General features: G+C 34.4%; 2 protein-coding genes across 3 annotated transcripts; one reads left to right on the plus strand and one right to left on the minus strand.

The window, feature by feature from the left end:
- Nucleotides 1-2,089: 2,089 nt before the first annotated feature.
- LOC126733348 (uncharacterized) lies at nucleotides 2,090-5,111 on the plus strand. The gene is made up of 5 exons (XM_050436594.1): nucleotides 2,090-2,462; nucleotides 3,002-3,503; nucleotides 3,605-3,806; nucleotides 4,109-4,582; nucleotides 4,665-5,111. Exons 1-5 carry the CDS (start codon nucleotides 2,159-2,161, stop codon nucleotides 5,094-5,096), a joined length of 1,914 nt encoding a protein of 637 aa, XP_050292551.1. The 5' UTR covers nucleotides 2,090-2,158; the 3' UTR covers nucleotides 5,097-5,111.
- On the minus strand, nucleotides 4,864-21,508 carry LOC126733347 (probable inactive ATP-dependent zinc metalloprotease FTSHI 4, chloroplastic). 2 transcript variants are annotated; one of them, XM_050436592.1, is made up of 17 exons: nucleotides 21,108-21,507; nucleotides 19,472-19,727; nucleotides 17,520-17,895; nucleotides 16,789-17,047; nucleotides 14,358-14,489; nucleotides 12,491-12,565; nucleotides 12,296-12,421; nucleotides 10,507-10,616; nucleotides 10,346-10,424; nucleotides 10,078-10,215; nucleotides 9,879-9,990; nucleotides 8,678-8,841; nucleotides 8,456-8,561; nucleotides 8,181-8,257; nucleotides 6,712-6,855; nucleotides 6,457-6,626; nucleotides 4,864-5,113 (listed from the first exon to the last, which is right to left on the minus strand). In XM_050436592.1, the coding sequence occupies exons 1-16, from the start codon at nucleotides 21,387-21,389 to the stop codon at nucleotides 6,483-6,485; spliced, it is 2,580 nt and encodes an 859-aa protein (XP_050292549.1). In that variant the 5' UTR covers nucleotides 21,390-21,507; the 3' UTR covers nucleotides 4,864-5,113; nucleotides 6,457-6,482. The 2 variants fall into 2 exon arrangements, with proteins under 2 accessions (XP_050292549.1, XP_050292550.1); XM_050436593.1 differs by having other exon boundaries at nucleotides 4,910-5,682; nucleotides 21,108-21,508.
- Between the last annotated feature and the right edge of the window lie 2,312 nt (nucleotides 21,509-23,820).

Genomic DNA, 23,820 nt, shown 5'->3' on the forward strand with positions numbered 1-23,820 from the left:
TAATGAAAAATAAATTAAAGCAATATAGTTTATTGTTAGGCTAAACAACAATAATTAAAGCAGTATAATTAACCAATACATTATAAAAGACAAACAAATTAAATTATGTTAAGCTAAACAATAATTAATAATTTTATAATTAATGAAACAACAATATAACAAATTATAGTTTATAAAAGACAAACAAATGAATGAAACAACTAAACAACAATAATTAATAATTTTTTTAATATTTCAAATGAACTTATAGTTTATTGTTTATTCTTTTATTAGAATTATGGACAAATATTTGATAACAAAACCACATGCCCAAAAAAAAAATCCTGAGAAAAATTTTTAGAAACACCCTAGAAAAAATTCCTAAAGTCGTCACTGGTAGCTGTGCTTAACTTTGCTTCTTTTTATTAAGGAAGATGTCTATTTTACACATGAGATTAAATTGGGTCAGGCGTAAAAGGTGTGATTCACGCCCGCCAATCCTGACCTGACACGTCAGCAAATAATAAAAAAACATTTTTCCTCTCCCTCTCTCCTCTTCCCATCTCCCTCACTTTACCAGAAACATCACTTTACCAGAAACATTGAAGGCTTGAAACAACGTTGAAGGAACCATAGAACACCCTCAGCAAACAAAACCAAGAACAACAACTGAATCATTTCTCTCCTTCAACAAAGCAAGCCTTGATTTTTCTTTCTCTCCAATGCCAATTAATATTCACAAAAATTTATAAAAACCCACTTTACCAAAACAAGTTTTAAGCTTTAAAAAATGAGGTTTTTTCAAATCCATAGATCCACAAACCCATCCAGTAACAAAAAGCAAGAAACTTTCTTGCAGAGACCCATTTGCTCTTTCTGATTGGAACAAGGAAAACACACACCAGAACCATATTAGCAGTAAACAAATGCAAAAGCCTTAATTTTCCTAAAATGGGTTGAGGAAATAAAGGAAACCCACCTCAAAAAACCTGGTTTTATCTTAAAACAATGAGGGTTTAACGCCACAGACTTGTGCATTTAGTCATATGTAGATAGATAGAAAGAAAGAAAGAGCAGAGACCCATTTGTTCTTTTAATGGCTTTTTTTGTGAAAATTGATTTGGTAATTTTGGCTTGGGGATTAACGGGGTTGTAAATAAGCCAATTGGTTTTTTCTCATTTGCTTTATTTAGGCCAAAAGGTATTAAAGGGGCCAAATGAAAAGAATGTAGAAACTGCTGGGTTGATTTTTTTTTTGGGTGGATCTGAGTTTGTGGCATGGGTTTCTCACTGTATGTTTTTTGTGAGTTCCATTGATGAATGGTTTGGGTGCATGAACAGCTCCTTTGCTGGGATAATTTTATAAAATTTGCAGGCTTTCAGAGGATTTTGCAGAAGAGAGGGAGATATGAAGATAAAAGAGGCTGTGGCTCTTTCAACGTTGTTTCTTTTTTGACTGAAGGAGGTATTTCAACGTTGTTTCAAGCTTTCAATGTTTCTGGAAAAGTGAGGGAGATGGGAAGAGGAGAGAGGTAGAGAAAAAATATTTTTTTATTATTTACTGACGTGTCAGGTCAGGATTGGTTGTTTCACGTCAGCTCCTGAGCCAATTTAATCTCTTTACACATATCTGTTACATACATTGTTTTAAAGTGACTTCAAAAGTGGCGTGTGTGTAAATAGACAATTAATCAATCTTAATTATATCGTCTCACAGTCACACCATTCTTTTTTCATTTTTTTAATCTTATAAGTCAAGGTCAATACGCATACAACGTCCTCGTGGCTAGTTAAAAACAAAAACGCGGCGGGTTTTAGCGAGTAGAGACTTGAGAGGAGGGGTATTGCTGGTTGGTTTCGAATACAATGTCTTGGTTCCGTGCCAACTGTCTCCTCACTCGATCTGGTCCTTTTTCACTACTCTAATTAACTCTTTAATTACCACTATGTATGCAGTGCATAGAAAAGGTGGTGCCACCTGAATTGAATATACAATGTATTATGGTGCAGTTGATTTCATGCTTCCTCTTACTTTCTAACCCATTGGAAATCAGTTTCTTTTCTTTTTAAATACCATGCTTATTTTCTTTCCTCTTAAGTCACATTCTTCTTCTTCTTCTTCTTCAGTTTCTCCTCCTCTACATTTTTTTGATTCATTTCTTTTATATCGTCTTAAAAAATGGAATTGGAGCAACCCATGTTGAGAGAAGCTCCTGGTGCTCAAAAAGTGAAGCACAAAAATAGCAGAACAAGTAGTTCGAGGCGTCACTTTGAATCCTTTTGGACACTTCAAATGGGTGTTCCAAGGAAGAATTCAACAGAGAAAAAACTATCTTGGCTGCGTTCTCAAATCATTGGTGTTGATGCTGAAGTTGATTCTCTCTTTGGAAAAAGAAGACTCACCTATGCTGATCACACTGCCTCTGGCCGGTCTCTTCAATGTATCGAAAATTTCATCAACAAAAATGTTCTTCCTTTTTACGGTAAATTTTTTTTTCCCCTATTCGTTCTATTAAAGTCTTTAGAATAGTAACTTATTGATCAAATTATTCATTTATTAAGGAAAATGCTAAGCTTAGGATTTTATTATAAAATACTTACAAATTGAACTGGTCTTTTTAAGAGACAGATTCTATCCCTTAATCTAACATGGCTAATGTGGCGAAATAATGTGTCTACATTCTAAGTGAAATTCATCTTTTCTAAATTTGAGTTTCTTAAACATGACTACACTTTTATTGATTCAGTAGAACACACATGTGGAACTTGTTCACGAAAAGCCAATTTTGCAAAATAATTTTATAATATTAATTGTTATTTTAACAAATTTTTTTTTTAAATGTATTATTTAACGAACAATTGTCCGTAATATATATGTAATAAAATTTGTAGTTTCTCCCAAAATCATTGTGCCCACATTTTATATGTTTAAGACAATGGCTGCATCTGAATTTTCAAGTATTTGCTCTCTTTTTTTCATACATTTGGTGAAATGTTATTGACCTTTTGAATATGCGTGAAGGGAACACTCACACTAGTGACAGCTACGTGGGGCACCGGACAACAAAAATGTTGCACGAAGCAACCAGTTACATCAAGAAAAGCTTAGGCGGTGGACAAGAAGATGCACTCTTGTTCTGTGGCTCGGGCACAACTGCTGCTATCAAAAGGCTTCAAGAAGTAATGGGAATTGCAGTGCCATCCATTTTGAGAGATAGGGTACTTAAATGCCTTCGTAGTGAAGAAAGGTGGGTGGTTTTTGTTGGTCCTCATGAGCACCACTCCAACCTTCTCTCATGGCGACAAAGCTTGGCTGAAGTAGTAGAGATTGGTTTAGATGACAGTGGTTTAATAGACATGGAAGCTCTAAAACTACAACTTGAGACTTATAAATATGCCGACCGTCCAATTTTGGGTTCTTTTTCAGCCTGTAGTAACGTGACTGGAATTTATTCGGAAACTCGTGCAATTGCTAAACTTCTTCATCGATATGGAGGTTTTGTATGCTTTGATTTTGCAGCAAGGTACGTACATTTAATTTGTGCATATATAGTTCATGCTTTAGCTCTTTTTTTTTTTTTTTTGGTTTTTGGCATCAAAAACTAAAAAATTTTTACGTGCTCAGTGGCCCTTATGTGGAGATTGACATGAGATCTGGGGAGATTGATGGCTATGATGCCATTTTCCTTAGTCCACATAAGTTCCTTGGTGGGCCTGGATCACCTGGCATACTTTTGATGAGAAAGGTCCTCTATCAACTGGAATCTTCTCCACCATCAACTTGCGGAGGTGGAACTGTTAATTATGTCAATGGCTTCAATGAAAAGGTAATTGAACCTCCTTTCTAAAATTCAACATACAGAATGTAAAAGTGGCAGTTGAGAGAATGTGTGGTTAAAAAAATAGAAATTCTATGTTCGCAACATTTTCATAACAAATTTTAAGTGACAGGTAGTTATTGGTTGTTATAAATGACATAGAAGAAAGAGAAAATGGTGGCAATTTTTTAAAATAGTTCCAAACGAAAATACTACGAGGAAACTTGATAAGGGTGAATTACTTTAAAGTCCTATTGAAGGACTCTTTACTCTTACCATATCACTTGTTAATCAACTATCATCAATTGCAGGACACAATGTATTTGGATGACATAGAAGAAAGGGAAAATGGTGGGACTCCTCAAATAATCCAGACAGTTAGAGCAGCATTGGCTTTCTGGGTAAAGGATTACATTGGTTGCCATGTGATAGAAAAACAGGAGCACACCTACATAGAGAAAGCGCTTCAAAGGCTTCTCTCGAATCAAAATATACGCATTTTAGGAAATACAAGTGCCAAGCGCCAAGCTATATTGTCTTTCATCATTTATAGTACTAGCATTTCTCCTTTGGCTAGCCTCAAAAATGGGGGTAATACAGACATGTGGAGAGAGACAGGGAACAAGAGAGATAAGCCTCTTCATGGACCATTTGTAGCAAAACTCCTCAATGACCTGTTTGGCATCCAGGCTCGAGGTGGGTGTGCCTGTGCTGGACCCTATGGTCACTCTCTGCTTAACTTGGATGCCACTTATTCACTTGCCATCAGAGCTGCCATTCAAAAGGTAAACATTATACTCCCTAAATCTAAAATCTATGAGGTAGAGAGGCATTATTTTGAGCTAAAATTTTCTTGTATTTTTATAGGGCTATGTTGGAGTAAAACCCGGATGGACTAGGATCAGCTTCCCCTACTACATGTCCCATGAGGAATTTGAGTTTATTTTAGCTGCAATGGAATTTTTAGCTATTTATGGGCAACGGTTCCTTCCTCTATATCACTTCAATTTTAGAACCGGTAGCTGGACTTTTAGGAAGAAGGTAGCAAAGGAGTTACTCAGCGAGGAAAACAACTGCACTGTTCACATCTTGCCAGTGACCAGTGCTATGCATGCAGTGAAAGAGGGACATTACAATTCAAAAGCATATGACAATGTGCGAGCTAAACAAATTGAGACCATAAAGAAGTTTACAGCATATTTGGAAGCGGCTAAGTATATTGCTAGTCTCCTCCCCAAGTTCCCTTCTCAGCGTAGGCTTCCAGAGGACATAGATATCAACCTCCACTTCAGGGTCTAGTTAGGCAGCTGGAGCCTCTTCAGATAAACATAAAATTGGAACAAAAAGAGAGTCAGGCAAAAGGGAACTGATATTGTCTTTTTTTTTGTATAAGAGAACCTTGTTATAAAATTTGTAATTCTTTCACCAACCTATCACAAGAGTATGTATTTTAGCCATATACATGAAACCAAAGAATTAATTTACAAATTTCTGAAATAGATATTTCCCTTGATATCATCAATAATGCATTCACTTCAAACTCATCAGCAACAAAAATGAAAACAATGCTCTTCCTTTCAAAACTCTCTCTTCGCACAAAGGACCTCAGTGACATAATCTCAGTATACAACAGTGACCCTCATGAAATTCAACCACTTTGGTTCAACCACTACCTCTAGTTTGTATCTTTGAGAATAAATTAAGATTGAAGGCCTTCTCAGGTCTGTCAAATTCGTGTTGCTTTTACTCAGCAACAAAAACTCCAGCCAAGCAACACATCCATCAACAATGGAGACATGTCAGTTTTTCATCTGATGAAAAATAGTCCGGCTCCACATGGAAGCTGAGAGCTCCAATTTTATACACACAACTTCTCATCTTTATCCTATACAAGATATACAAAAGGGGTAATTAATAAAGAAGATGAAAAGAGAGGACAAGGAAACGGAGGCCCAACTACCTCAAATCATATCACACTCTCCCAGTTGGATTGATGTAGGCTGAACACCTCCTGAGCACAGTATAGGCATGCAACCTATGCTAAAGAGCTTTCTAAATCCCCAATTGACCCCATCCAAGGTAAATATTCAAGTAAATCAAAGGCTTATAGTCCAACATATTTGAAAATCTTAAAGCATTCTACAACTGCTTTCTATTTTATAGTGTAAACCACAATGCTTAAGATTAAAAAGTTAATTGACCCTAATTCACATTTCCTTCTATTCTTAAATGAGAAGGAAATGTCATTTAGGCTAAAGCTCATTGGCTTCCTTTGACTGGAGAGAGTCCATGATAAAAATGAGGGATCGCACAAAACAAAATTGTTAAATTACCGATTGTTCCAAAAGCTTAAACTATTGGAGTATGGTAAATTTAATCATTTAATCACATACTTCTAACACTCACTCACGTGTAAGCCGAAACTATCTTTTAATAGGTGAGGCCCAACACGTGAGAATTTAAATGGGAGGCAGAGTGGAGGAGACAGAGATTGAACTCAAGACCTCCTGCTCTGATACTATGTTAAATTACTGATTGTCCCAAAAGTTTAAGTTATTGGATATGGTAAATTTAATCATTTAACCACGTACTTCTAACAAGAATGATAATAAAAATAAGTAAATAAAACTAGCATTTTCAAGAAGAAACTGCTACACACCAGGAAGAAAAAAGCATGATCTGCTTTCAAAGGAAATGGCTGGCCATCAAAAGTTGCGGTTTTTCTTTGTCTTCTTCAACTTCCAAGGAAGCTTCAGCTCTTATTTCCTCAACCCTTTTATCCCAGATTCCATCTATTAGCTTCCAAGTTTCATCACTTATGATTTGAGTCTGCACAAAAGAATTACTTGGACTTATGATAAGGTAAGATTCTATGAATGCATAGCAGTACTCAAAAGAATACATTTTCACATACCTCCATTGGGCGGGGTGCACCAAAGGTTGAAAATCCAACATTTCCGGGAGCAAATGTAACCCTCCCAGGAAGTGTGATTCCATGGATTCCCCATCGTCCAGCATAAATTAGGGCTCCATATTCATCGACTGGATCCACAGCTGGCTGAACAAGGAGCAAAGGAGTCAGACATTCACATCATTTTAACCAAAAAGTTCTCATAGTATCAAAGGCAGCAAAAAATCTATAAATATTTTATTGTCCAGATATTGTAATGGCAGAATGTAAGCAACAAAACATTATACTCTCAGTACTCAATGGCAGAATGTGAAATTTTCATGAAACAGATCCAATATTTTCTTTATTAAAAAAATACACATAATTCTAATAATCTAGAAATGAATTATTGCTAAAGCATATATTTTTGCTTCCACAGATGTCTCAGAGAATTAATATGCAAAATTGCAGTACAAATATTTGGGTTCATATAGTGAGCATGTGAAAAGTTTAATCTGTGTGATTATTCACTTTGTCATTTCATTATTGAGAAAATGACTACAAATATCCCTGGCTCAAATGGCAATTCCTCATTTGACTCATGTGGGAGGAGGGTGAGGTTTTAGATTCAAAACCCATTTGGTGCATGTAATTGACCAACAAAAAAAAGTGCAAATAGACTTTCTTTTTTGTAATGTACAGCATAGCTAAATTTCATCAAACGTTCTTTCTATTTATGTTTTGTATTGTTTGAGGTGCTCCTCTCTTGTAAACTTTATGTGCACTTGGATTGCATCCCTTTGGCATCATTTTAATTTTTTTCCCCAAAAAGTGAAAGGTTTTCACTGAAAAATAATCAAGAAAGGAAGAACTTTAGTACACAGATTTGTGTAGTAAACTAAAATTCAATTAATCGCCTTTGGTAGAGTTAATAAGCAGAAGTGCTACTGTAGGACAATCCACCATGACTTGTTCTTATAGTTTACACGTCCTGAGCCTTTTATTTCACCTCTCCTCTCCAATCCTCAATCAAACTTGCATTCCAATTTATTTATTTTAAAAAAATGTGTGACTAAGAACTTAACATGTCAGGTCAAAACATAATGCAGACCAGTAGAACTTCCAAATAATCTATTGAACATGACAACTTTTTTTTGGGGGGGGAACAAGAGGAGAAAGATTGGTTTTTCATTATAAGTGAGATACTCTCTCTCTCTCTCTGAGTTTATAAGAAAAAATAACAGCCTAGACAGTTATCAAAAATAAAGCAATAGCTGAAAAGCAACATACATTACATACAGGGATTAACATTAAAGAGTATCTCAAAGTAGTTTAAGTAGATATGACAGCAAGGAGCAATAAATAAACACAAATAATATCACTAGTTATACCATAGAGTAACATTGTATTCTTCTCCTGTCAGAAAAAAACCTCCCCACCAAGAACTGAATGTATACCAAATGTAATTAAACAGAACCCCTAAATTCAAGTACCTGAGGTATTTGTGGAGCCCTATTATATATGTCCCAAATTTCGTCAGCCTTAATCTCTCCCTTCTCGAGTAAAATATCTGCCCAACATTAAAACTTGCAGCCTGTCAATACCAACAATATGCAGACTGCAACTCTTTTATAACACGAAATTATAACATTAAACCATTTCATTAAAATTTTTAAGGTTACCAACTCAGAAGACCACTATTGACTGACAAACCACATGCAATGGATTGTTCAATTTAGTAAATATGTGAATAAAAAATTAACATGACCTGTGATTGTCTCTACAGCTGAATGGTATTCTCTCAACACTGATGAGCATTTTTCCACAGCATAACGCATGTATTCATCTCTAAGTGCTTGTAGCTTGGCTGCAAGCTGTAAAAATATTAAAAGTTACTAATAAATAGATATATACTTCAGAAAAGCTCTTGTTCTAACAATAGCACATATATATATATTAAAGTTTTGTAAGCCAGATCCCTCAAATGTACATTTGGCACAAGATCACGTTGATTCCTGTAGTATGCTTTCCCAAATGCAGTCATTCCTGTCTGCAGAATCAAGAATTCTGCACGCTTCGAAGCTTCTAATGTGGCCTTTGCAGAGATCCAACACACGTTGTCAACCCCAAACGTCTCCTCCTCAATTACTCTTGCTACAAATTGGTGATATCAGTAATATATAATCACATTGACCAAAAAGCAAAAATTTTAAAAATTAAAAATAAACATGCAAATAACATATTCAGTGAAGCACCATTCCTCGCTAATCAGGTTACTTTTTTCTGCACATGAGACACTAACTAGACATGCTATGCCCATTAGTATATTAATAACTATACAATCAAGAAGCAAAAACTTCTTCTAGTCTCAACCCAAAAGTGTTTGCCATGTGGTACTAATCAGGGGAGTTGTACTCTTGCAGTAAAGTAAAAGAACCTCTCTCAAATGGCTCACAAAGTCAGGCCTAGTCAACTTGGGGTATGGGCTGCAAAGCTCAGAGTTGCAACAAATAATTTGTAACACAAACATTGTCATGCTGTGATGAATACAATGTAACATTTTTACCATGACAATAATCAAAACACTACTTAACCATATAGACCATGCAAATTCAAAATTCTGGAAAATTTAGTAACTTGCAAGTTTCGAACTGATTAACAAAATAAGGCTCAGGATATTGTTCTACTTCAATCCTAAATGAACAAAAGCAACAGAACCATTGTCATCCATTTACAACAACCATATTTTATGTATATTAAATGCAATGAAACCTAAAAGAATGCATAATGAATTCTTACTTGCGAGAATTTGACAATCAACAAATAGTCCAAAGTTTAAAGGAATGTAATTCTCTACCCCATACAAGTTCAAACTTCTTGAAACCCAAGTGAAGCCATACTCAAGGAACTACATCTATGTGTTCCATTAGAAAGCCGAAAAGAAATAGTTTTTTAATTTATGCAAGCACCCAATGGGTTTTGAACCCACAATCTCAACCTCCCGAGAGAGAGAGAGAGAGAGAGAGAGGAATAAATAAAAAAAATAAAGATGGAAAGAATATTTTATACCATAACTCAAATCGAATTATTTTAAAATATAAAATAAAATAACCCAATTATAAATAAAATAAAAGCTACACGAAGCTATCAAAGACAATTTTGCAAAACAAGGTAAATGTTTCATAACTTACGAGCACATGCACGCACAATTGAGTTCACATAATCTGATTTTCTTGAGAAAACTCTTCCTGAAACTTCGGTATACTGCATATTTGGCTGGCTACGAATGGATTTTATATCTGTCTGCAAAAGCTATGTACAAACATGAGTTTAACATGTTTCTAGGCAGGGAGCAAACTCTTGACTGAATGAGATAACATGACAATTGACCTCAGTGAAGGGTCTGTAGGGATCTGGGAAGTAGCATGCAAGAACAGCAACAGCTGCTTCTCTGTATGCCAATCTCAGCTTTAATTCCTCTGGAATTTCTTTACTATCTTCTTGGCCTGTTTCAAATGTGCCTTTTTGCTGCAATTCATTAAATGTAAAGAGTGTAAATGAGAGTGCATTATTGGAAATTAATCATTAGTTACACATGATGTAAGGGAAGGGCTTAATCTTCCCCAGTAAGAGAGAGAATGGGAATGGCACAACTGACCCTTTTCAAAGCCTCTAGCAACTCTTCTCGTCCAATGTAGTCCAAATCTTTCCGGGCAGTCAAAATTCCAGCTTCATTCCTGCCATTCAATTCAAGAAAGCATCAGGCTCAAGCTTCTGATGTTGACTTGAGAGAGGATAAATGGACAAAGAATAGATTACAGTATATTCTGCAACTCTGCCCCAGTAAAATCTTCTGTAAGCTCTGCAATTTCCTGAAGGAGAACTTCCTTTTCCTCCTCAGAACGAAAATACTTATTTCTCGCATGCACCTGTTTCGCAGAAAATAAAGATTAAAAAAAGTAACAAACAATTTCCACAAATGATTTTCTATTTGGGGGTTTCGGCAGATTGGATGATGGTTGTGGTGGCTCAATGGTGGTCGAAGATATGAGCGTTAGGGAGAGGAGGAAAAGGAGGGAAAGAAGGGTTTTCAATAGCAAATCTGAATATGTGTGTGTGTGTCGAGGGTGGTTGGTGTAGTTATGTCAGTTTTGAAATATCCCTATCGACGACCTCACCAATCCCATTGGATGAAGAAAAAAAAAAAAAAAAAAAAAAAAAAAGTGCCACCAGCCACTGCCTCGAGCACGTCAGCAACTACCATAAGCAGTCATGGTAGCTTGGCAACATCAATTCAGCTCAGTGACATCTGTAATTTGTACACCCCCATATGAAACATGTTGTCAATAACAAGACAGCATCTCAATTTGTCTATGTACAAGGCGCCAGACCCTTCTAGTTTGATGGCATAAAATAATTTGTGTTTCTTTTAAACATGTATTTACATACAAAAAGTAAACCAATTGTAAATGTAATGCAGAAGACACAAGAAGACTTTTATTTTAATTTAGTATTATTTATGTTTGCAAGTCAATTGTATTTTTATGTTTTCAATCCTAGTAGTTTATTACGCTATTAGTATTTTAATATTTGGAAGCAAGGTCATTCCCTTTATTTTTCCTGTCTATCAATTTTATTGTTCAATTTTTCTGGTTGTCCTACATCAAAATGTCATGACCCAAGGAAACTATCAACTACATCCACACTATACTCCAAAAGGACTAACCATTTTACAAGTAGGGTTCATCATAATTGCTTATATAACAATTAGGGTACACACCCGATGTGAAACTCAACACACAATGCTCTAATCCAATCCAATCCAATCCAATCTCAAATCCATTTGGAGTATCACAATTTCCTTTAAATTCCTAATTTCCTCATCAGGGCACACATTGCTAGAGTGCCCCTGAGCCACATGGTGCTATTAGGTTAGCTCTGATACCATTCTTTGAACCATTGAGCTAAGGATGGCGACACATGCTACTAACCAAGGCAATCCAAATGAATTGGATATTGGACTAGATTAGATGAGTGTGTTCATGTGTTGTACAGGCACATGTTGAGTCCCATATCGGACTTGCACAACGTCAATCAAAGCTATATAAGCAATTACAAGCCCTAATTATAACTTGACTTTTAGAGGTAAAATGCCAATTTGGCTAGCACTTTCCTCAGGGCATGACAACAACATTACACACATACAAGATAACTCAACCTAACATATAAAACAAGAAAAAATATTAATATAAGTCATTGATTGTAGGAATTTTATATACTATTCAATTAAACCTCAACTTATTTATCTTTTGTAGTTAAAAGAAAAAATATATATGTCAAAAAAAATTTAAAATTTTTAAGAGACTTTAAGATAGCAAGACATTAGGATGGTAATGAGTGTTACAAGCAGACACAATCCGTTATGGCTGGTATAGGCCAGTATAAACAATATGCAAGACAGTGTGGAACAGATAAACCATCCCAGATTTTTTAAGAATAATGTGTACTGGCCGGTACAAACCAATGCCCGACAGGATTGACAACACCGCTAGAGATATCAAGTGAAAAAGCTAGAATTTTTGTAATGAAAAGATATTAAGGGAAATACCTTTAATATGGCCAATCTACCATCTTTCGATGGCAAACCAACTCTTATGATCTTGTCAAAACGGCCCTTTCTCAAGAGAGCAGGATCAAGAATATCTAGTCTATTTGTTGCACCTATGACGAGCACCTGACAAGACCAAGTATGCCAGTTAAACCAGATAATCTTTCTTTTCCAGGAAGAGATATAAAAGTGTACCTGTGATGTAGAAACTTTAAATCCATCCATTTCAGTCAGTATCTGAAGTAGGCCTTGTTCCCTTTCTGCACCACCCTATACATAAAGCAATGAAATGGTCAAGGCTGTAAAGGCAGTCTGGAGCTTTGTACTGTGATAAATATTCTGCTGGTGTGATTAAGGATTATGACTATGAAAAGCATAAAGGCACATGTAAAACCATATCTATTCAGCAAAAAAAATATATGTAAAACTATGTCTAGATTCTAAAATTAGCATGGTATAGTGTTCACAACAATCTCATTTAGATTTCCAGTTAACATAGCTTCATATGGTATGACATATATTAAGAATGTGTTTGGATAGAAGGAGAAACACATCAGACAAGTTATAAACTTAGGGTGAGATTTTCAGTGTCGAAGAAAATTGTTGAAAATAAATTCCCACTTCCAGATACATAGCAAAGCTCCTGTTTAGAATATGTTGGATGCTATTTAGTTTGCTCTAATGTCAAGTTACTTGGTAGGCCATATGCTATACAAAAACATTAAAAATCGACCATATAAATTATGTCATTTTTCACTGTTTCTCTTAACTTATCATCTCTATACTTTGTTTTTCCTATATAGGTAAATACACAACTTCTGCATCTACAAGAGATTGCACTCGTGTCTTAACCCTCTACCCTTTACCTTTTTTTTTGGATAAGTATTAGAAATTCATTAAAACTCAGAAAGTGCATACAGGATGTATACAACAACACATGGAATAAAAAAAAGAAAGGAAAACAACTAAGAAATAGAGAAGAAAAAGAGAAATATTTTGCTGCATACGAGTATGCAGCAATTGCTGCATAATGGGTTATGTGGTAGCAAAAAGAATGCAACATGTGTCCAAGGGTCTACCTAATCATGTTGCACATGACCCTTGGACACATGTTGCTTTCTTTTTACTGCCACATAACCCATTATGCAGCAATTGCTGCATGCTAGTATGCAGCAAATCTTTCCCGAAGAAAAATATAAAGGCCTAGAATTTATCGACTAACAACTAAAATATCTATTATCTAACAACTCCAACAAAGAATTCACAGTGAAAGAATAGGAGTTGAAAGACCACTCATAAAGGATCAACAAAACTAAACTGTTTTTTTTTTATAGGTAACAAAACTAAACTATTATAACTAATGGTTGATACAAATACAAATTTGGAAGGTATAAAGTCAACAATTGTAGCCTCCATGGTATTTCTTATAATTTAGAGATGCTATTTTAAGAGCTTTGATGTAACTTATATATTGAAATTCCATTAATCCCCTAAACATTTTTTTTTGGTTAAGTAACAAAAATTTTAGGGTTAATTGCACTTTGCCTCCCTAAACTATGGGCTCAATCTCAATTTCCCTCTTAAAATTTAAAAAGCAATGTCCCCCTGATTGATTGGTAATAAGCAAATTTCCCTCCACTATAAACAATTTCCATTAAATTGTTTTTTTAACAGAATATTCTCTCTTTTTTTTAACTTGTGCCCAATCTAAAAATGTAATGAACACGTCCAAAAAAAAAATAAAAACAACAACAACATTATTGCCAAACATGAACCATAATCACAAATGAATCAACATTTGCAATCTTAGAAGATTGTGCATATAGCATTTAAATACAAAGCCAAGTCTACATGTAGTTTATAGTCAAAATAGCATTTATAGAAAATATGGTAGAAAATGAAACCACAAAGGAGTGATACTCATTAACCAAGAAGCCAAGTCTACATGTAGTTTATAGTCAAAATAGCATTTATAGAAAATATGGTAGAAAATGAAACCACAAAGGAGTGATATTCATTAACCGAGAAGTCAAGTAAGCAATATTTCTAAATTATATCTTACCCCACCAATATCAGGTCCACCACGCTTGCTACCAATAGCATCTATCTCATCAATAAATATAATGGAAGGTGCAAACGATCTGGCACTAGCAAAAAGATCCTTAACACGAGATGCTGCAACACCTACAAACATCTGGAAAAAGCTATTCTGTCAGCCAAGTCTCATTTAATTTCCAACAATCCAAATTACTTGAACCAAAACAAAGATGATAACCACCATCAGTAAGCAAGTAGCTAAATGCTGGAATGGAATTAAACAGATCATTTCAATGACCATCCAACAAAATAAATGGAGAATGAGGCAATTGTAATGTGGTTGGCCAAATAGTTCAAGTTAAGGCACTAAGGATCTAAGAAATGAAGGCAGATTACGCTTCTTTGAGAAGAATGTCAACCAATTAAAGCAAACATAATTTTTTTTATAAGCAATAAACAATTTCATTAATGGTAAAGGGAAGAAAAAAACCAGTAGGCTTCACCCCAATACACAGGATGTATACAAGAGCAAAACCACTAAACCAAGATACAAGTATGAAAATTCAACATATCTAAAAACTCAATAAAACTTGATGAGGTAGCTGGAAGCATAGCTCTGATCCATTCATGAAGTGCCATTTAAAAAAACATTCTTCAATCTATCTATCAATTGTCTCCTTTCCCTCAAACTTTCGTGCATTCTGGTCTTTCCAAATACACATCAAACATATGGGAGGGCCTTCCAAGCATTATTCCTTCATGCTTACCAAACCTCCCTTCCTAACATTCTAGAAGCCTGACTACAGTACACAACATCACAAAGTTAATTCCAAGCAGAACGCCATATTCCACAATTCATGAGCAACATTACAATTGAGAAATACATGATCCATTAATTGGATCTGCCATGCACATACAGCACTAGTCCATGATCAAAATACCCCTTCTACACAAGTTATCTTTTACCCAACACATGTACTTGATTTGTTGACCCCTTGTACACTCCCTGTGTACTATGGTGTTCCTTTTTTGATATCAATAAAACTTATTACTTATCAAAAAAAATCTTTTGCCCAACACCACCGTCCAGACAAAGAAAGCCACTCTAAGTGGCACCTTAACCTTCCAAATGATTTTCTGAGGAAAAATTTAAATTAATTTTTAACTTAGAAACCCTTACTTCTCGATGGGAGCCAAGTTAAACTATCCTCACCCCTTACATTGACACACAACATTTAAGTCCTTAAAAATTAGTCATAGGATCTAATTCCCAGTCTTGTAAAGGAAGGATCAAAGTGGGGCTCCAAGTCCATGGAATACCTCAATTTGTCCATTCTAAGTATTTTGCAAACCTTGCACTTCTATCCCTTGCAATGTAGTAAAACTAAGGATAAGCATCCTTGAGCAATCTGTCCCCACAGCAACGATCATGTCAAAAACTTTCTCAAGCCACCTCTGACATCAAACTGAATAAATCTCAAGAATTAATCCCATAAATTTCGTATATACTTCCAAAGGCTAACTCCATGAGGCCCCCTAGAATCTTCCTCCTTCCCTCCCCCAACCCCCCCCCCCCCCTCTCTCCCCCAAAAATAAATAAATAAAAAAATAAAAATTAGTCCATATTGGTAAAAACCAATGATCCTCTTTTTTCTACATATTAAAAACCTTTCTCTGAAGTTCAATTTATTTCAGCTTCAGATGTCCTCAATAAGAAAAATATATGCTTACAGAAATATATTGGGGTATATTTTTATTTCAAATTTTTTTGATGAGTTAGATTTGACCCCAACGGAATGGGGAAGGAAAGATTCAAACTAGTGACCTCCGCTTCATATGACATGATTCCCGGCTGATTGTGCTACCCTTAGGTATCAGAGCAGATGGTTAAGTTCAAACCCCATCTCTACCTCCCATTTAAAAATTTAAAAATCCCATGCGTTGGCCCCACTTATTAAGGCGGAGTCCAAGCCCAAATGCGAGGGTGACCATGAATGTAAGAATATTGGTTAAATGAATAAATTCACCTTTTCCTAACATCTTAAACTTTTAGGACAATCGGTTATATATCAAATCAAATATCAATTTCTAGTCTCAAAGAGCTCAAGAAATGTTCAAATCTGAAATTTCATGAAATAGATAACAAAAGTGTGCCTACAATAACTCAAAAGAGGCTATTTATAACAACCTTTGGTAACTCTAGAATCCTAAACATTTATCTTACATATAACAAATAAATCCTAACCACCCAACTTCATAAAAAGTCACATGCTAGTCCCATGATATTTTAAAATACTCAAGACATAATAATAACAATAATTTAGAGAAATAAAAGACAATGTACCAATGGGCCTTTTATTCCCTTTGGGCTTAAATTATCCTACAACATTTTTCTACACCAACTACCATCCTTCCAGTTTATATAACCTTTAACATTAAGAAACATCAGGTCTCACCTCAACAAAATCAGTGCCATTTGCTGCAAAGAAAGGAAGTCCGGCTTCACCAGCTATAGCTTTAGCCAACAGTGTTTTACCAGTTCCAGGAGGTCCATGGAGAAGAACACCTTTTGGGCTGTAGATGCCTTTGTCTTGGAAGTCTTCATCATTTTTTAAAATCCTTACAATCTCCTGTAGTTCCCTCTTTATATATTCCTGGCCAGCAAAATCATCAAATGTAACACCCGTAGATTCTTCAGCAGATATAAATTTTGCCCTGGTGGAAACGTAGCTAAAAGTTAGATCCAGTGTTCGGTTGCAAGAATCATTCCCCAGCTATGTTCACATTAGAAATATGTCTGTTTGCCACTTATAAACAAAAGTAATACTAATAAAATCTGTTATGTAAGGTTTTAATGATCTAATTGCAAAAACTCCTATGACTCAAAACACCAAGGCAATGGCTTATTAGAGAAGAACCCTTAGTCATAATTCTGTAGTATGAAAAATTTGAAAAAATTAATACCAGAAAAATGATAAAGATACAATTAGCATACACAAATACTATTACAAGAGCAACTCTACTAGGACTGGCAATAATGATGCTATAAGAGAAATCAGATTTCCCTACTTTTAAACATATAGCAACAATAGGCAAAATGACTAATATCAACCAGCTATCCATAGCATGAAATGAAACAAAATTTAATACCCAAAACCAAATTACCAAGAAATCACTCTCTACTTACCGACTCTTGCCTAAGGATCCAAGCGCACGGCGCTTCAGTGGCTGCCTGGTTGTTTTGCTAGGACTTCCCAAGTCACAAGGTATTAACTTTGCATAAATTGGTCTCATCATGCTATCAATCCAGAGATATAACGCAACAGATAAGGCAAGCCGCATGGACCATATGACTGCAGTTGCAACAGTTGAGTACACTTCTGCAGGTACTGAGTCCACATTAAAAACATCAACATTTACCATTTGCTGATGCAACTTGTGCCAAACATCATTCCAGCAATCAATCGGCATACGGTCCACAGCATGACGCCGGAAAACAATATCTTTCTTTGAATTCCCTTTTGTTCCTTCCATTTTTCCGTCTCTGTAGTATGGTAGAATTACTGTGGAAACAGGACAATAAATCATCAGCAGAGTATTTCAAGGAAATAAAGATGACCCATGAATGGTGACAAAGTTCTAGGCAGTCTTTTGGCATTAAAAGTTACCATTAGAGACACAAGAACAACATATTTATTTCTAGAGGCTAAGCTAGCTAAAACACTATAATGACAAGTGAACTGCTCAGAGAACAATTTCGAACCACAGTGCTCAAGCACCACAAGAGGTGCTGGAACCACTGGGGTATCCCTTGAACCCCAAAACTGCTCAGATGTACCACTTGGATAACCCAATCGAACTTTTAAGTGTAAAATTGACTGGATGCCAGAACTTGAAGGCACAGTAGTAAATATGTGCATGCGCATCAAATTACCAAAAGGAAAAGGAAAAGTGAAATGCCAGATGCAATATGGAATTTAGGGAAAAGACTATGATATGGAATTCTAAGTTTCACTAGACTAAACAATGTTTGACATGGTCTTAAGTATCCCCATATGATTTGATCTTCTGCATAACTTTAACCTGTGAATTCCAATTCTAGCATGTCCAACAAATTCTACAAGGCTGACAAAGAGGCAATGCAAATAATCTGTAACCACACAGGTTCTGACTTCACCTACAGTTCATTTATATTTAGGTTACTACATCTGTCTTCATTGCATATTTCTCTATGAACTACAAGTTGATGTACAGAGTTATGTGCTTCAATTGACAGTTGGATAGTACTTTAGCTAAAAGCATAACGAATGTGTAGGCAAACCGCCAAACCAATTCTCTAATGTGAATTTATCTGGTTAAACTCCACGTAGGTAAATTCATTTGTGCAGAAATCATCTGGTTGAAGCAACTTAGGAAGAATTCGTGCCCAAACCACTAATATTTGCATCACTAGAGGCTTTCTAGGTGCATTTTTGCTAAATCATTATATAAACATTCTAGAAAGAATTTATATCAATCTTGAACACCAGACTTAAAAATAAAAAGTTCACCACCAACCAAGGCCACTATGTCAATTTCTTCTTATTAATAAATTGGCACTTATTCCCTTCTATTCTCTCAAAACCTCAAATTTTCATTTGCTTCAAGAATGATCCTATCAAAAAAAATTAATAAATTGGTCTTCACTTAGCCCCAATTAATTGGGATTAAGGCTTAATTGAGTTGAATTGAGTTTGGTAAGTTTATTATCCTCACACCTACAACAACCAAAATGTTCCCATATAAATTATTCACATAGATAGGTAGAGTTGAAACATGATTACATGTACAAAATACTCCAGTGCATTTCTCCCTTTGAGTCAGAATAAATATGTTTTCGAATCCTCTCTTTAAAATTAAAGGTATATGTTCCCACATGAATCCCAGCAATAACTTTTTCTGATTGTTTGTATACAGACTATAGTTCATGACATTTTGCCAATTTAATCATCTAAACAATTGACAAGTTCGCAAACTTTTGCAAACCAACAACGCTAAGAAAAAAATCTCATGATGAGAAGTATTACACACAAAAATGACCACCAAAAGAGTTTAAGATTTACGTAATGAATAACACCAGTTAAAAAAAAAACTTCCAACCTGATATTGTTTGACCATAATTTGAGTACTCCATGAACTGGACATTGTTTGAGTTAAGAAGTTTCCAGAAATCACTAAATTCGATCCTGTGCGAGTTCTCAGGATCCCACTGTGTTCCTTTCAATTTTCCACGCATAGCCAACAAGGCCCTGCTCCAATCTGAAGCCATGACAAGCTGCCTCTCTAACTGCATATTAGCCTTGTTCTCAAGTTCCTCCATCTTATTTATTCGTTGTCTCTCTGTATCCTTCAATTTCTGAAACATTGCCAAAACTGGAAATTTTTAGAAATTGAGAAATCCAAATGATTTATACATTCTGCCAAATGAGTATGTCAAACATTTTTCCCAAAACATAAACTAGTAAACAGCAGGGATGACAGATTTTGCAATTACTATGGTCCCTAAATTTAGCATGCTACAAATAACAAAAAAATGAAATGTGAATATAATTTACACATGTTTTTATAGCATCCTTTTTTAATTGATAGACAAATAAACTGATAGGAATGTCTTAGTTGCCTCCTATTTGGATGGAGAATGTAATTGGAATCTAGGATGCACAGACGTGGACATGGACATGGACATGGAGATGAACACGGACACGGTATGGGTACAATACGGAGACACAAGCATTTTTGAAAAATTATAACATGAGACGATAAATAGGACACCATGACAACACGGGTACGACATGGATACAACACTAGTACGGCACCCCAAATGAATTGTCCATGCATCCTAACGGAATCCTCAGTTTACCCGATCACCACACAATTGGGAATCAGAGTCTGTGGATAATTTCTTGGATTTGTTATATTCCAATTTCCCTGGTAGATTAGAGGAGGATCAAATAGTGTGAAAACTTGTGAAGGCTGGCAATTTTGGAGTGCACTCTTATCATCAAGCTTTGAGGGGTGTTATAGGGGCTAACTTTGATTGGAGGAGTATTCAGGGTGCTAAGGTAACTAGAAAGGTTTCTTTTTTTGCATGGACAGCAGCTTTAGACAGAATAATAACAGTGGATAATCTTCAGAAACATAAAAAATTAATTATTGATTGGTACTTTATGTGTGAGAATAGCAGGGAATCAGTTAAACGTGCTCTACTCCATTCTATGATGGCTAGGAATATTTGGTCTTTTGTGTGGACGCTATTTTGAGTTTTAATGAGTTATGCCAAGGATGGCAGTTCAAATGCTAAGCTCATTTGCTGAATCATGGAAATTCTAAAGCTTGGAAAACGGCTCCACTGTGCATCTTGTGGACACTTTTGCATGAGCAAAATAGTACTCTTTTTCTAATGCTATGCAACGGCCAAACCATAAGATCAAACAATCTCCATTACGATAAATTTTTCAATCCAAATAATACTCTTTTACTAATTACCAAAAGCAAGTTCATACACCTAATCAGCTCAACTAAGCCTAATCCTACTTAGCTTAGTTGAATTCACTCAAAAACCCCCAAAAAGAAAAAGAGTAAAAATTTAAGAACAAAGTTCACTTACTGAAAATAAATAAATAAAAACACCAAATGTCATAAACCCAATTCAGCTTAACCAATCCTAATCCTAATTACCTTAGTTAAATCAATTTTGTCATTACTCAACAAACCCAAAAAATGAAAAGAAAAAAACCTCAAATATCTGAGCAGACTCAGCATCTTCCTCTGCATCTGTGGATACTACAAGGGAGTCAGAAGCCGAAGCATTGCAAGCACTAATTCTCAGCTTGCTGTGGTTATATAAAAGCACTGAGAGACTATTGGAGCTGGAGCGTAATTTGGCTCTAAAACTAAAAGCATTGGTTTTTCTAGAATAGGATAAGAAATGTGATGGGTAGTGACAGTGGCAGTGGCAGTGGGGTTTTGGGATTGGGAGTTGAATTTGATTTATGGGATTTGAAACCTGGGATTTCATATTGAAATCTATTCTATTCTATTCTACCATCAAAAAATGGCTCTGCTTCTGTTCCTCTATTTTCAAAATATGTATGTTGGATTCGACTTTTTATCTGCTACTCTTCTACTACTACAACTACAAGCGCCTTCAGATTTTGTCTGGCTTTCCGCTTTTGGGAGAAGACAAAAACGGCACGTTTTGCTCTCTGTGAAACGGCCGCGTTTAGAGATTATTTATGTACAATTTTGGAGGTTGGCTGACTCCAGAAAATGTGAATTTCAATTTATTTAGCAAATAATCCAAGTTTGAACCATAATTAAATTTAAATATGCCCAGTTTTAAGGGACCATTGGATAAAGATATAAATTAACTGAATTATTTATGAACAATTTATGGCTCGGTTCAAAAAACAAAAATTATAATTGTTTATTTAACGAATGAGCTAATTTTACGACTAAGTTTAGCCTCCATTATTAAAAAACCTAATTCAAATATATTAATGTGTTTGTGAACAAGTTTGTAAATATAACACTCAATTTATGTATACATATAATAATGTATCTATGTCTAAAGATATATTCAAATAGACTTTAGATTGGATCATGTAAGTTTGTAAATAAATTCATTAGGTATAAAAAAAATCTTAATTTATATTGATGTAACTAGTCCATTTTTATAGCGAGAGTTATATAATTTTTTTTAACAATACAAGGTTGGTGAGTCTAATTTTTGTAAGTTCATATATGAAAATATTTTATCTAATTAACTCAAATAATATAATTTCAACTATAGTTTAGTTATTAAGTATAACATAGATCTGAAAGGGATAAACAAGTTTAGTAGTTGTGTTACTATATATGATAAAAGAATAAATTAATCAAGTAACTTGTGAATAAATCCGACATTGTTTGTCAAGAAAATGAACAAAGTTTGAACCTATAAACTAATTTGGTGACAAACTCAAATTTGACTCGTATTCGAGAAAAAATAAATTAATTAAATGAACAATTACAAGGTTTTGGTCCTATTCTATTGGCCTTTAGGATCAGAGTAATGGTTAATTGTCTTTTTTTTTGGGTGAAAAATTAATTGTCTTATATACATAAAAGTAGATACTTCATATGAGAGAACATGAGGTTCTGTAATGTAGCGCATTACTTGATATTCTTTTTAATTATGCTTCCACTTATCAAATTTTACATTTATATCAAAGTATTAGTTTATTAAATCAACCAATGAAGTAAATGCACATATTAATTATTTATATAAATAAATCTATATAATTATTTTTATAAATTTTATATGAAAAGCTATTTTTATTTGAAATAATAATAATAAATTTATAATATGACATTCATCCTCATGTTTAGTTGGTTTGACAACAATTGACACAAAAGCCATCAAAACTAAATATTTATGAAATTCACTAAAATTAATCTTATGATTTTGTGGGGGAGAAAAATCCTTCAAACTCATCATATATCATTTAATTGGATGTGAATATTGAAAATCTAATCATTGGATTACATTTCTTTTATGTTTTTAACACACATATGTCAAATTTTATTCAAATTGAATATTATTTACTATTCAATCAATAAACTTATTTTTTATGTATAAATTTGTATTACAAAAACTTAAAATTTAAACATTTTGATTGATGATATCTATTGATCTTTGATCTTTTTGAAATTTTGCAAGCATGGAGGATATAATAAAAACAAGCAATCCAATTGGATTTTCAAAATTCACATCCAATAAAAACGTATAAGAGACTTTTGAAGGGTTTCTCTCCAAACTAATTTGGAGAGAAACATTTTCCTATAGGGGGGAACCAACGTAAAAATGCTAATAAGATATTTATATTTATTTTTTTATACTAATTATTTTAATTGATGTATTAATTATTTATGTATGATGAAAGTTTGATATTATTTTTTGAATATTTGTGTGAAAATTTTGATTTGAAATATGATATTCTTGCTCAAATTTTGTTGCTTTTGCAACAATTGAAACAAAGTCTAACAAAATTATAAAAATAAATAAGTTTAATAACACACAATCAATAATGTAAAAAAGAATTGAAGGATATTTACATTTTTATTTGATCAAAACGATACTTACATTATTGAATAGACATGAAACATGTCTATCTATATCAGTCAATATATCATGTAATTTTTAAGTTTGTAAACACACATAGGGTTCGTTTGGATTGAGCATATTTTGCTAAAACTGAAAACTGAAACTGAAAATACTGTAGCAAAATAATTTTTAAATATGTGAATAGTACCGTGAGACTCATTTTTTTTTTCTGAATAAAATGGTTGTGGGTCCCATGAACAGTGCGTGAACAGTACCAGAACAGTGCATGAACAGTAAATTTTGTCTCCTCCCTGAAACGCGTGAGAGCAAAAAAAAAAAAAACAAAAAAAGAGAAAAACGCAAC

Source organism: Quercus robur, chromosome 6 (assembly GCF_932294415.1).
Source record: "Quercus robur chromosome 6, dhQueRobu3.1, whole genome shotgun sequence".
Taxonomy (NCBI): Eukaryota; Viridiplantae; Streptophyta; class Magnoliopsida; order Fagales; family Fagaceae; genus Quercus; species Quercus robur.